Source organism: Rhinolophus hipposideros (assembly GCF_964194185.1).
Source record: "Rhinolophus hipposideros genome assembly, chromosome: 12".
Taxonomy (NCBI): domain Eukaryota; kingdom Metazoa; phylum Chordata; class Mammalia; order Chiroptera; family Rhinolophidae; genus Rhinolophus; species Rhinolophus hipposideros.
The window spans coordinates 9,244,205-9,259,660 of NC_138058.1; the positions used below are offsets into that span (position 1 = coordinate 9,244,205).

Below are 15,456 nucleotides of genomic sequence, written 5' to 3' on the forward strand. Positions count from 1 at the left end.
AATGGGCCTCGACAAGAATAAGAAATGCCACAGTCATCACTACGAATAACAAAAAACTGCGATTGAGCACAGGCCTACTATGCATTGAGCTCACACAGTGCTAAGTATTTCAATTTCCTTATTCTACTCACTTTAACTAATACAATTCTCATAACAAACCTAGGAAGTAGGTATGATGAGAAAACAGGTTCAGAAAAGTTAAGTGACTTGCCCAGTGTCACCAGCTAGCAGAGCTGGAAGGGCTGCTCTGCCTCGAAAGCCTCTCCTGTTAACCAGACACCATCCTGCATCCCATCAGCAGGTGCAAAAGGTGCTACTGTATCACCACACTCCTTCTGACAGCCTTTCCTAACCCAGTCTGTCCTATGTGATCCCACGGTCTAGAGCAAGGGACAGGCGGGGCACTTGTGCACCACCTGTCCCACCCAGCTCGACATCTGTCTGTCAATAAAGCACTTCCGCATTACAGAGTATAAAAGGAATGAATTCTTCCATAAATATGAAAAAACTGCTAGGCTCTAGAAAGGCACTGCCCAGGAGTCCTCTCTGATGATGAAAATGCTGTCCAGCACAGTAGCCCCTCACTACAAAGCACCTGAAATGTGCCTAGTACCACTGAGAAACTGCGTTTTTATCTTGTTTCATTAGAGTTAATTTAAATAATCACATGGGCTACTGGATTGGACAGCACAGCTCTAGAGAATAATCCGCCATCGGATTTCTCAAGATACAGACAGGGAACTGATATTATCCCCACAAACTTTAATGTAACCCTGAGATGAACTATTAAACAAACAAGGAAGTTTGGGGTTGAGCAGTTGGGGATGTTACTATACAAAGTATTTAGAGTTAAGTATTCTTTCGGGGTTTCTCCCCAACCCTCAACTACGTTCAATCTGCAGGTAGATACTCAAAAACGACTTCCTGAGAATGTACAGAAACGTCTCACATGTGGAATAACTGGACAGAAAGGATCATCTGGTCTCTCTGTTGAGAACTAACGACATCATCATTATTCTCAGTGAAGTTCTGAGTCAGCCTGTAGCCCCACATTCTCCCTTATTCCCTACATTTGTGTTTTGGAGTTTCCCCATTGTCTGCTCCTAGAATTCGGAACACAAACTCACCAATTTCCCATGGGTGAGGTGGGCATGAAAAGAACCGTGTCTGTCCCTGGTGTTTACAAACTACAACTTTACTGGCTATGGCATCGTCAATAAATTCTAAAACCTAAGTGCCCCATACAATGCACTTGCTGCCTGGTGCTTGCTGGCTTAATGCCCTTATACTTTGTTTTTTTTAAGTCTGAGAAAAATAAGATAGTAGAGTCTATTCCAAACCACGAAAACTGGGCTTTCTGCTCCGATGCCATGTTTTCTGTGTGGTTTGCGCTCAGGGCCAGGAGGGAGTGGGCACAGCCCCAACCCTAGGCCCTCGGAGCCGGAGACTTTGTTTTTAAAAATTAGCTACCAGGACACAAAACAAACACAACCACCTCCCCCACCCCAGACTCCACGAACAACACAACACAGAAATCTGAGGTAAGAAATCTGAGATTTGCATGTAAGCAGTGTTCCTGGAGTCTTTCCCCTTCAGGGCAAATTAAGTGAAGATCTTTTATTTTATACCTATTGCTTTTTCTATACAGGAGCAAAAAACCAGACTGGTTTTCACCACTACATCACTTACAACAAATATACAGTCGCTGAGAACACAACCATTTTTCTAACACTGGCAAAAAAATAATAATGATTTTAATTTGCCAATTGGGGAACAGAAATTTCTTTGCTTTAAACAGACATTATTTCATTCCTTCAGATATTCCCAGCTAACCGCATTTTCCAAGGAAAACATCTTTTGAACTTTTATTTTTTCAGTAAAAATACATGAAAAGTAAAACAAAAAAGCCTTCTAATAAACCTGAGGCTGACCTGCAAAGAATCTCTCTCATTCAGTCAGCTTTAAAGCTTAAACTATATGGAAGCTTCTGGAAGCTTCGGTCCTAGGGAGCGAGCAAGGGGACGAGCACTCTACTACTTTTACTGAGACTTAGTTCTGCTTAGGTACCCAAGGACAATCCTGGGTGAAGCCGGCAACAGTCTGGAAACTTTCAGGTTTGTAAAAGAGGAATGAGCTGCTAGAATACACTGGGTTTAGCAAACACCCAGGAGGCTAGGTAAGAAGGGCCCCACCTCTGGAAGAAAGAAAAGAACCAACAATCGCAACAAAGGGAGGCAGAGAGCTTCCTACATGGACACAGAAACAACTTCCCTCAAAGTCAGTGGAACAGGAGGAAAACAGAAGAAGAAAAACAGAAGAAAGGCCACCAGTGTCTATGCCCTGAAGATTCCCCCTCAGCTTTAAGAGAATTCAAGTTCCAAGCCAATCAGAATAATGTGAACAGGTCAGAAGAGGTTAAAGATTCTATACACTGAATTTTACACCTTTCAGATAACAAAGTGGTCCAAATGTGTTAAACAGGTCTGAGAAGGTTTAGTGTGGCCACCATGGAAGCCTAGAAAGAGGACAGAGATGACTCAAGGGCCGGGGTTCTAGTCCTGACTTAGCTGTCCTGGCATAAACCACTTCCCCTCTATGCGCCTCAGTTTCCTGACCTGTCAAAGTGCGCAGGGGGTGGGAAGAAGGCAGTCTGTACTGGAAATCCATTCATGGAGTGGAGTTCGCATAAGTTTTGGAAGAAGTCGATCGTTGGTGTCTGAGGGGGAAGAATTGTTTTTGAAGTCTCATAAGCAGCGAACTGTTAAGAGAATCGTTCCTCCTGGAAAGCTCTGGGCTATATGCTTCCTTGCCTACACCCTTGGGAGTGTGCCCAGATGCGGTGACACTCAAAGATGAACAGAAGGAGGGAAGTGAAGAACGGAGATGCTGTGTCTCTGCACCAGTTGTCTCTAAAAGTGAGCAACAGTCAGAGTACAGAAGGGGAAAAAAGGAATAAAAAACTTGAGCTTTTATTTCTTTATATTTGCAGCTCACCCTTTTCAGATAGCTATGTCTGCATGTTTTGTAATGTTCAGTCAGTACAGCAGTATATAAGTGGCAGTATCTCTGTCACATTACATGATCAATTTTTTTTTTAAATGATGGGATGCATGAGTACAACCCTTTCAAGGTCCCTGCTCTATACAATGCCACGGACCATAGTCACACCTGCAAACCGCCTACGGACACGCCTGCTGCCATTTCCTTATACACATGCCGCAGGCGACAGAACTGTGAGGAATGCCGCTGAAGTACAGGTGCCATTTAGCTCTGTGGTATCACACAGAAGAAAAGCCATGAGGTGTACTTGTTTTTACTGTTCTTGTTACTGCATATATATACATATATATATATATATATATATATATATATTTTTTTTTTTTTTTTTTTTTTTTTTTTTAAATCTAAATGTAAAGCCTGTCTCCAAGTCTGCCGACACCCTGGCTGTTATCAGAAACACCTTCCGTAGAGCCCTGGTGCTGCCAGGCTGACGTCCGAAAGAAATGACTGGCTGCCACTCAGCTGCTAGCCCAGGTGTGGTCCAGCACCCGACTCAAATCAGCCTCGTGATTCAAATTTCCACGATGTCTCCAAAGAAGAAACGGAAGTTGCAGAGGAAAAGCAGAGAGGAGGGAACCAGAATCAGGGCTGGCTCACAGGAGGGCAAGGGCATCACAGGCTCTGCCCACACCCCACACCTATTTCCCAGCTCCCTTGGGCTAGCCGCTATCTCCAGGGGGAATCCACGCTATTGTGAGAACCCCCCAATACCCTGCTTTGGTTGGGAGACGGTGCAGGAGAAGGAGGTGGCTGCCAGCACAAGGGACCTGGGGGAGGTGGGCGCGCTTGCAGTTACACTGATTTCACTCAGATTGTCACTTAATGCCCCCATTTTCGGTTGTAGTTGTGCCTGATTTCTCCCCGTTCTGAGTATCTGTCACTCACTTGTCACTCACGTGTACCTTCTCCTGCTGAGGAGGTGTCCGAGCAGCCTGGCTGCATGGGGCGGGGGTCTGCCTGCTCCACAGACCTACCTATGCTTTTGGCCCCACATGCCACCTCCCCTTTTGAGGGATTTGTGCTATCGGCCTTGTTCTAGTCTTTACTCTTCCATGCACTACTTACACAATTTTATTTCCTTTCTTCTTCTCAGTGTCCTGTCGTTTATACCATTTTTGTTTTTTTCCGTCATTTCACTGGGATTTCTCAATGAAAGTCAGTAAGCTTCAAGTTGTTTTTGTTCAACTGTTTTCCAAAGTCAATGATTACATTCTCATGTAGTTATTTAATTAAAATAATTTAAATTATTATAAGTTTAATTCAAAATGCACATCATAAAGTAACAGTAAGCAAACCTCTTATAAACAGGGACGGGCAAAAACAGATGATGTCAATTGTTGAATGAAAACCTCAGGAAGGCTCTTGTTTCCTGTGAAACACCGCCCTCCTGGTTACTAGATCAACATACTCCATGGAGCTTAAGCTCCTTGAGAGCAACACTCTTGTTTCACTCATCCCTCCCTCCCCAACCCCAATAAGGATCACAATAAATACTGTTTGGAATTGTAAATCTAACCCTCATATCTAGCACATGATATCCAAGACAAAATCTGCTGTGGTTTTATCTCCAACATTTAGCATCTGAGTAAAGACTCAAGAATCCATTCTTATCGCTAGGTCCTATGGAATCCACTCAAATCAGAAAGCCATCTTTTCCACATCACCTAAGAAGTACAGAAAGGCTTGAACAATGATTGTTAGGTCTGCACAGTGCAGCATACTTTACACAACACGCTGCCTATGCCTCAGATATTTGATAAGCTCCTTCAAAGTACTTTAAGGTGATTCTGGAACTGAAATTAGAGATCTCAGACCCAAAGGTCCAAGTAAGAAGCAGCATAAATTTCAAGAACAAGACTTTTCTTTCCAGAGATACATCTAGGACTACAAATGACTGGTTTATCCATTTGAGAAATATTAAGCATGAGTACAAGAAGATAAACCAGACATGGCCCCTCTCCACCAAGATAAGTAGGGAAGATAAATCATATCCCTTTAAAAAGTTCACGAGACAATGTGGAAACGGGTAGGTGGCCCAGAACTAGCCCACCAGGCAGGTCCTAGATGGGAGAGAGGCCAACGGCCAAGGCAAGAACAAGGCAGGTACTGCATCCCCTTCCACATTATACTCTCGTATCTGCAATGGTGAATTGGACCAAGAGCAAGAATTTAAACTACTAACTATAGAAACCACTGCAGTCAGAACAGGGCCTCAATTTGTGTGTGTGTGGTGGGGGAGGGGGAATAATTAAAAGTTAAAGAAAGCCCTTCGTAAGTATATCTTAATTGATGATTAATGTGAAAAACTGGCCTTTTGCAAGAGAATCTCAAAATGGTCAAAAATAAAGCATATATATCACACCACCTAAGTAATATCAGATTAATCTTATGCCTATGATTTCAAATTAACAAAACCTAGGAGATTCTAATAAGCATGTGTTTCCTGATTTACCCCACTAAGAATGATATACATAATATAATCTCTTGAAGCATCTGCAAACTAATGTTATTATTATTTTCTTAAATCATTCTTTCTTTAAAAACAAAATCAAACAAAAATCAAGAAACTGCATGATGCTATGAAGTGATGTCCAAATCTCTCAAGTTATAAAGTTTCCTTTTTAGATAAATTTTTCCAAGTATGCCTGAGTAAATGTGTACTTTTCCAACTATGCTTTAATTGTCTTTAAGTTCCCTTTCTAGTTTGGTATTTAAAAGCAATGTTTTCATCTCACGATTCTAAAAACTTTTCTAAATAGGTCATAGTGATAATTGTGACATCTATTTAAACACACCCCACTGGACTCACTGTAAGTCTTTAGCAGCAACTAACTGACTTTAATAAACCAGCCTATTCTTCAGACTCAGTTATTTCCAGGAACTCCTGAACTCATGTTACTGAACACACATAATGCCCGCCACCAAATTCTAAGTCCAAATTCTGATGCAGCCTTAGTAGAGAAACAATTTGCTTCTTCCCAAAGGCAATTCTTCCTCTTCTTGAAGCAACAAATGACATTTGCTGAATTACACCAACTCTTACAAAATTTAACTGTAAATATAACCAAATGCTAGACTGGGGCACGGAAAGAATTTACAAGAACTTAGGGAGTTCTGAAACACAAGACAGCTATCCTCTGTAAAACAGGGAAGCTGCTGACATCACAGCAAGCGACACCTGGACCAGAGGGGGCACCTGTACACCCGACGGCGATCACTGCAGACAATAGATCTGGAGCTGTGCTAACACGGAGATACGAATGATCAGCCAAACCCAGGGCCTTCGTGTGGACAAGGAGGGGTGAAGACACAGTTCCTGTTTCTTTCCAATGCATGGAATCACTGCTGTGGTAAACAGTCTTCACTTTTGCTCAAAAAGTTTGATTTTGACTCCTATCTATATATTAGAAAGATCACTTATGGACTGTTTTTTAATGAGAGCGAGAGACAGACAGACAGAGACATGTGTGCTGTCACGATGTACTATCGCCTTCTTTCCACGATCTCATAACCAAGAAATATATAACAAACACACGGCAGAGCTTACTAATTTTTTTCTTAGAAACATCTATGTTTTCCTTGTCTCATAATTTAGCTTCAGTACTAATCCCATTTCACACGGAAAAACTTTTTTCTCTATAGCCTCTTTAAATAGCTTAAATCTGATTGTAGAATAAGATGGTCTGTACAGGGGTAAGCTTTAATATAGAAAACTTTTCTTTCTTGATAACCCTAAAAGATTTTTAAAAACTGAGCACATTATATTGACAGTGTCTTTGGTGCAGGAGCATTGATAACTAAAAATGTAATTAAATAATAAATTTTAGTCTCTGGTGAAAGTCACTTTACAAGCCAATATAAACTATTTTACACATTAAAAAATTTATTTTTCTCTTGTTTTCCTTTTGCTTCCACTTCCACCCACTTCTCTAAAACCTTAATCACTCTGGAATTTGTAGAAATGATAGAAACGAATGTAACCGTGTGTCCTAGGGTAGAAGCAGCAGCAAAGCAAAGAAAGTGCTGGGCTCACAGTAACGCTGATGCCCTCACTGGATGGGAGCAGGTGCCCCCAAACCACAAAGTGATGACGGTAACTTCAGGGCTAAAAGCTTTGAAAGGAAAGATCATAACAAGATTATTCTTTTAAATACCTGCAGAAAGATTCTGAGATAGGCGAATCCTGAATATCCCATCAGCAGTGATCAAGAATAGAAAGGGAGAAACAAGTATTAAAAATGGCATGGCTGCTCAGTGGCGTTCTTGACCGGATTTAATGGCCAGCATTACAGTCTACAGAACACAGGCATGGACGGCGTCACTTCCACAAAAGAGTAAGACTGGGAAGAGAGGGGATGGTGTTTTCCCTTTTATGGTTTATTTTTTAAGAAAAGGATAAAGTCTAACCTCAAATGAAAAGTTTGATTTTGACTCCTACCTATATTAAAAATATCATTTATGCACAGTTTATTTTTTTAAAAAGTGTGCTGTCATGATGGCACTGCAGGCTTTCTAAAAACAAATCTTCGCCTAAGAAGTTTGCTTTCTTTCATTTTTTTTTCTTTGAAGCTTACTGAAAGTAGCACAACAAACCACAGACAAATGTATCTTGCTTTTACCAATAATTTCAGTTTCTATGATGTCAAAATAAAGAAGTACTGACTAGGAGACAGGAAACTTAGTTAAATATGTAACACATTCAAAAACACTACCCAACTAAGGTAGTAGTCTTGTCTTAGATACTGACTGGGTTTTCGCAAAGAAAACAGCTTGTCTAATATTTTTGCTAAACACAGACACAGAATGAGAAAACATGCTCATCAAATATATGGGTGCCATGGGAGTAGGGAGAAAGAGTTATCAGGCACCACATGAAGATTCAATGAAAAAAGAGCACAAAACCATTAGGATAGAAAGGTAATACAATTAAATATTCTCCCTTTTTGCTCAAAAAGTAAAAAAAAAGAACAGAATGGGAGAAAAGGCTGGCCTGTGAACAATTTTTGTGGGGAAAAAATGAGCTAAACACCAAGTTCTACATGAGCCTAAGCGGTGGTGCTGTGTCTACATATGAAAGGGAATGTAGTAATATTCAAGTTTTTGATGAAGGGAGACCTTTACCATGTGGGGTTCTGAATCTGGATAATATACGTCGAATAGGCTGAGCAGCACTGACTGTACCCCGAAGAGAGGACTAGGAGCACAGTCACAGGACTGTGAGGGACAGGAACGGAGTGGATGAAACTACCAGGATGAACTTGGCTGCATGAGCTCAGCCTCCCCCACTTTTCCTCCTGGGACCATCCAGAAGCAACAAGACAATGGAAAACATAAACAAGAGCGTCATTTTCAGCAGAACTGGGAGACATACTCAAAAATATTTGCAAGATCTCCAGTTCACACAGGAGCCAAGGAGGAGGAAGCAGAGAACAACAAAGCAGAGAGCTGCCAGCAGCAGTAAATTTCAAAGAGCAATGAAGGAAGAGTGGAGTGTATATGTACAGATTTCTTAAAGACACAGGACCCGTGGTGCAGGACCTCTTACCCGAAAAGAGGGTTCAGAAAGAGATAGGGTGGTAGTAAAAGAAGTCCTTATCCTCAGTGGGCCTCACTTTGTGGCGGTTGAAAAGAAAGGACAGCTGCGCTGTGCTTCCCACAACCTCAACTTTTGGACCGTTTTTTTTTTTTTTTTTTTTTTTTTTTTTTTTTTTGCCAGTTGCTGGTAGAAAGTTATCTTCTTTCAGTTTTAACTGTCATTTGTCTTATGACTGAGGCTGACTATCTTTATCTACTTTGTTCCCCAACCAGTTCTGAGTGAACCTTTAATGCCAACAAGGGCTACAAACCATTTATGGCACAAATAATCTGAAATTAGCCTCTGAGACCTAGAGTGTAGACAGTGCTTAATTACCCAGGCTAATAAAACGGAGCTAGCTCACCAAGAATCCGAACCCGTGGATTCTATTCATGCAAACATTCCCCGTTTCAGTACCCAGCGCCCCGTTTCCTGATCAAGAGGTGACTCTTGAGTTTGACCGTCTACTGAGAAGCTGACATTAAAGGGCTAATCGACACAAGTCAAGTGCAAAGTTCTCATTTTGAGATGTCGTCCCTCATTCTCTAGCCTCTGTAGCTAATGAAACAAAACAGCTTTAAATCTTTAGTCCCTCTCTTTGAGCCACTGCTGGCCTTTGCTCAGCAATCCTCACTCCCTATCTTGTACAGAGGCTGAATGACGGACACTTATGTCATGACCACTGGCCCTGAAAGCCGTTGCCAGCTCTAGATGATTGGGTCCTGGGCACTTCAAGTTATAAACCACCAAACTAACCTTTATCGTGTGGTATGGGAAGTACAGCCCAGGGTGACAAAGGTCCGTAACGAATACCACATGTTCTAGAGAAACAACTAGAAATAGCCAGAGCCTCCAAACTCAGGCATTCCCATGTACTAAGTCGACATGCAACTTGAACAAGCCTCGGAACCCACTGCGTTCTATTCAAAGGGCACTGAGAATCATCATAAAAATATAACAAAAGAGTTTGCGAATAAACTGCCAAAAGAGTCACATAAACAGCAATGCTATCCCCACTAAAGAGGAAGGTTGTGTGCTGTGATTTTGTCCACAAACCCTGGCTGAGTACAGTGGTACCTCGGTTTTCGAACATCTCCGTTGGTGAACATTTCGATTTACGAATTCCATAAATTTTATGGATCTATGGTATCATTAGATAGTAAAATTCATGCTAAATTTGCAGTTTTAGGGGTTGATTTTAAAGGTCTGGAACGGATTAATCTATTTTGCACTACTTTCTCTTGGGAAACCGTGCCTTGGTTTTCGAAAGTTTCAGAACTCAAATGGTCTTCCAGAACAGATTACGTTTTAAAACCGAAGTACCACTGTATTTCCAGCCTCCTTGTTAGACAGGCACTGGTCCTCAAAAGGAAGGACAAATTCTAAAGTTCTCAGGATTCAGACTGCAAACATGAAAAACTAAGTAAAGACTTCCCCCACAAAATGTACTTAAATAACTTGGGTAAGAGCATGTGTTGTCATTAAATAAATTCCAGGATATAGTATCAATACAGGGATTTACTGCTGTTTGGGGTTCTTTGTCTATAGTGAAAGACAAAGGTGAAACGATTAGGTGTGTCCATTAAATGGAAACAGAAGCTATTATGAATGAGAAACTTGGAATGTGAAATGCATAATAAAAGGCAGCCAGGAAAAGAAAATCAAAAAACTCTGGAGCCCCAAGTGGCAGACAGGGAAATAATGTTCCTGTGAATTAAAAATGGAAAGGTGGTGGGTAAGCCCACTGCAGAGGTTCACAGTATTAATGAGTTACGTGAGCAGGCAGCACAAAGGTAGTTCCCCACCACAGGACATACCAATCCTCCATTAACTACTAGATTACAGAAGAGCACTTGCATTACACCCAGTATAATTCTTCTCTTCATCCCTTACTCTTAAATGTACCTGAAGTTAAGGCAGTTAGGAGAAAAACCTAGCCTTTGTAGAAAAATGCAGTTCCTGTGAAAAAGTCCGAGTTTCAGAAAAATATGTACACATAAATTTGAACCCAGAGGCCAAGCATGGAAAGAAATCAGGTCAAGCCTGAGCTAGCCAACTTAAATCCCAATGGAAACTGCCCCCCAGCTGGGTCTGAGGCTGTGTTTGGGACCTGCTGCCCAGCATCTGTCCAATGTGATGCTGACTGTGTCCCTGGCGTTTTTCCAAGCAAGAACAACTTTGCTGAGACCTCAAGGAATGCAAAGCCCTGCCTGTCCCAAAGCGCAGGCATTCCTTCAGAAGCTACTGAATAGCTAAGCCGAGGTGGGAGGCAGGAATGACCTCAGGAAGCTACAGACACTATTCCGCTGAGGATCCGCCCACCAATGCAAATAAAGACGGAGAAAACCAACTTGGACATTTCCCTTTTTCTACCTCCTCTAGCCGCCGCCTCTGCTCTTTCTGTTGCTCGATCCGCTTCTGTCTCTCCGCCAGCAGCTGCCTTTTATACTCTTCCTGCTCCCGGAGCTGCTGTTCCTGTAGGAGCTGTTGTCTGCGAAGAGCCTCGGAACGCTCCTTGTTCTCCTGCTGCAGTCTCAGGAAATCCCGGCGAAGGGTGGACTCACCAGGCACGTTGACAATGGAGCTGTAAGAGGAAGTGCAGCTGTCAGGGCTGCTCGGCCCACCAGCCTAGACAACGTGCGGCCCTAAATGACATGTAGCCCGGTGTGCAGCCTTTCCTACATGACATGCGGCCTTTCCACATTCGATCCCTCCGTGAGTTCCTCCCACTCCTAGATTCGACGATAAACCCATGGGAATAACTATATCTCCAATCCAATAGTATTTATCTTCTTTCGTCTGTTTCATAAATATCTTCAAACTCTCTGGGATGTTTGCATGACAAGACATCTCCACTTAGGATTCTCACATCAACTCAAGCACTAAAATGAAAAGTTGAAATCACTTTCTTCCACAGTCAGTCCCTCACTGACCACCTTATTTCCCATCAGTAAGAGCAACATCATGTTCTAGGTCTGCCAGGACAGAAAGAGCTGTGATCTTCAGCACTGACCTTACCTTCATCTTCTTCACCTGGTTTGCCACGTCTTGTCACGTATTTCCTCCCACTGTCCTTATTTCCAAGGTCAGTAGCTGAGCCCAGTAGGTCCCAAGAATTAGCCACTGATTAGATTAAACCGCTTCATTCCTAGCTGGTCTCCCTGCTGAGAGTCACCTCTCCACTTCCAAAACACCCAGAGTAACACGGCAAATACATCTTCTCAAACGGCCTCTTTCATTAGATCATGCTCCTAGCCACAACAATTGTATTGCTCATGAAAACAAGTTCAAATTACTCTAAAAGTTTCCATCTCAAACGAGTTCAAATCGTCTATGTTAAAAGAAAAAGGCATCGTGAAGCTTTTTCCAGAAATTCTCTCGATATGCTCTCTTCAAACTCCCACCTCTGCACATGGGTCCGCACAGGTCTCCCAACACTCCCTTCCATCCTCCTGTGGTCAGTTAGTTACGTGTAGCTGCCAGGCAAGACCCATATTAATACTGTAAAATCCTCTACTCCCTGATGGATTAGTTTCTACGAGGTTCGTGCTACCCACTCTTCAACCTTCTCCAGCACTGCATGGTGGGAAGCCAGAGATAACCAACACACAGAGCATACAGCGGGTCAGGACAGAATAGGCCTAATAGAGGAAACGAAATGCTGGCCCCCACAGTTGTGGGAAGAGCAAAACAAACCAACAAAAATGTTTAGGGCAAGACTGCAGTGTTTTCCAGTGGGGCCCTATAGCCTCTGACGAGGACAATTCTTTGTGTGGGGGACTGTTTTGTACTCTACAACACACTTACCATCCACGTCCCCTGGACTAATAAATACCTGTAGCTAGCTCCCCTTCCCCAGGACCAGCACAACCCCACACATTTCCAAATGACTGGGGGAGGGGAAGTCACGTACTTTTACCCACAGGACGTTGGGTAAGAGGATCCAGGGTGGGGTGGGGGGTGGAGGGACTGTTTATAGGAATCTTTCAAAAAACACAAGAATAGAAGTTATTCAGGCATGTTCACAGTAATTTAAGATTCCTTCATACTCCACAGGCTCGTGAAACCCTGGCATCCCTCCTCACCCTGCGGGAAGCGGCACAGTGGCTTTCTCGTTACCTTGGCTCGCCTTCCTGTTCAGGCACTTCTTCCTCTTCTTCCTCACTCCCACTGTACTCATACTCAGTTTCATCTGTTGGAAAAAAGGACAAGATAAATGGTCAGTTCACAAATCATGATGCGTGCACGTACAGGCAAGCATCTCCAAGAGCATTATGGCAGAAAATAAACAACATGCTCTTTGTGACAATGACAACGTGTATGGCGAACGTGGGGGAAGGAGGAGCATGACACCAAATTCCCACAGCGAACGGTGGCCATTCCCTGGGCTAGGCTTCCTGGCCAGAGAAGAGCAGATCCAGCTGCATTCGACACAGGCCCTTGTGGGAAGCACTGCTAAGGGGACGCAGGGCTGTGAGAGGGGCCCCAGAGCCCTTGACACAGAAGTGGCCCAAGCACATCAGCAAATTCCGAAAATCCATCTTGATGACAAAACTCCAAAGGAAGAGATTTAACTGCCCCAACTAAAGGAATATATTTGGTTATTTTTAGCACTTGGGGATCCATTAGAATGCAGCAAAGAGAAAAAAGTCTGCTGGGCTGACAAAAAGTGAAGCATTAAATAGGTACTTAGAGCAGAAAACAAAATTGAATGTTCCCACAAACTATAAAGGTGAAACCAGGGAAAAACTGATGAAACAATACAGCAAAAGGAGGAGACAGAAGCTGGTCTACTTGGACCAGACGAAGCAAAAGTTTCAACATGAATAACGTCCTTTCACTTCAACAGGTTTTAACCATTTTCCCAAAAGTAACTAATCGTCCCTTTTATTTGACTCTGAACTTCATGTCAGTACTTGGCTTTGAGTGAGCAATTTCACTCCATAGAGCAATCAAAACTAGAAAGGTTGAAGAGATTTATAAAACAAGGTCTATTCACACACACAAAAAAATACACTTCTAACTTTTTCCAGAGATGCAAAGTTTAAAATCAGTTTCCCAGTAAGAAAAACCAGACTGAGAACTTAGACTGTGGTACAGTCTGCATTATATACAACTGTGGATATATGCCATACACACACACACACACACACACACACACACTACTACAAATCCATCAGTCCATACATATGCCATTAGTTCTTCTATGTTGGACAAACTATACAATTTTAAAGAACATCAAAACAGGCTAGTTTCCAAGGGAAATTCCAACCAAAATACTGTTTAGAATCCTTTAAGTAGGTACTCTGTTATGGTTCAAATTTTGTGCAGTGAACTATTCATTACTGACAAGAGGCTGAGGTCATTTGGAAGGTGAATGAATGCAAAGAGAAAAAGAGGTCACTGTGACTTGAAGATGAGAAATTCAGGTAAAGTACCGCACTGTTCCCACATGCAGAATGTGGGTGACGAGAAATACATGAGAGGCTCCAGGTTAAGTACTCAGTAAATGCCTGGCAATGTTCCATGACTGGTGGCTATTATTAAGAAAGTACTGGAAAAATGATCTAATATGCAAATCACCTTTTCTAAAAAAGGCTTTATTTTGTAGCAAACTTTAGTTCACTTTATTCCACCTACACAGCTTAATGTACAAAACGTTAATTACTCTTATGAGTGACTGTATCCGAGGGCAAAAAGTCATTATGACCATCAGTGGTGGTGTAACTCCGAATACTGAAGTTGTGTCAGGCTAAAATAAACATGTGACAAGCTCAGTGCAGGCCTGCAAAGATGACTGTGACCAACTCTTTTACTGCCTTGAACTTGGCTTTTTAGTTTCTTCACTGGCCTTGAAATCAGACTGCCAAAAAAACGTCACTAATGAGATCCCCGTTATCCAAATGCTGTTCTGTAAAGTTACGGTACAAAACAGACAGACCAATGTAAGCCAGAGCATGACGGAGGCAGCTTTTGTGAAGCTGGTGACGAAGCTTGGTCAGCACCTCGCCAGGCAGGTGCACAAGGAACACGTAAGACTCGGGGAACAGAACGGGACTTGCTGGCGAGCTAAGGGCACGTCTGTGCTGTGCGTGATGAGAAAAAGGGAGTCCAGTGCCACGCACGGCCCTGGCCTACCCACAGCATCGCAGCCGAGTGCAGCAGTCAGGCCCCCGGCGGTCCCAGGGCAGGACTGCGCCAGGACGCTCACAGCTGATGCTGAGGAAACCCCGAATGACACGTGCGGAAAGCAACCTCCACAATGAAGTAGAAAGGGCAGCAGCAAAGACGTGGCCTGACGAGGACCAGGGCAAACGTGCGACAGGCTGGCGGGCCCGGTGCTGCGACACGCCGCTGCCCTGCAGGCCTGAGGCAGGCGACATGAGCACAGACTCACGGTCGGGAAAGGAGCAACCTATTCTAGGTGGCAAAACCCCAAAAGAACTTCTTTCCAGAAGAACATAAAGCAGGTTTAATACCTTTCTCTCCTCTCTTCTTTCTGGTCCGGTCTATGTGGTCCTTGAGCTGGATTCTAACTTGCCGTTCGTTTGGCTGATCCCTGATAAAAGGATGTTTCAGAAGCTGCTCTGTGGAGGGCCGCTGCATGTAGTTCTTCACCAGGCACCCTTCTATAAAACTGAAAAATTTCTTTGACCTGTAGAGGAAGGAAAAAAGATGATCGGATTTCTGCCAACAAGAGCAGAGCTCCAAAATATCAGTAATGTACGAGCCTGAAAACAAAGGAGCCTCGGGATCATCGCGAACACGCTGCGAATGTTCGGGCCTCACAGGGGACACTGGGGACCAGGAACATGCCTCAC

At 43.1% G+C, this 15,456-nt stretch overlaps 1 protein-coding gene across 39 annotated transcripts in view; it reads right to left on the bottom strand.

The window, feature by feature from the left end:
* The window catches only part of MAP4K4 (mitogen-activated protein kinase kinase kinase kinase 4), a 183,558-nt gene that overhangs the window by 36,465 nt on the left and 131,637 nt on the right, over positions 1-15,456 (bottom strand). For all 39 annotated transcript variants that reach the window (XM_081069214.1, XM_081069206.1, XM_081069215.1 and 36 more), the window contains exons 10-12: positions 15,115-15,290; positions 12,755-12,827; positions 11,009-11,219 (exon numbers count right to left, since the gene is read on the bottom strand). In XM_081069214.1, coding sequence (XP_080925340.1) covers positions 11,009-11,219; positions 12,755-12,827; positions 15,115-15,290 — 460 coding nt within the window. The remainder of the gene's footprint in view (positions 1-11,008; positions 11,220-12,754; positions 12,828-15,114; positions 15,291-15,456) is intronic.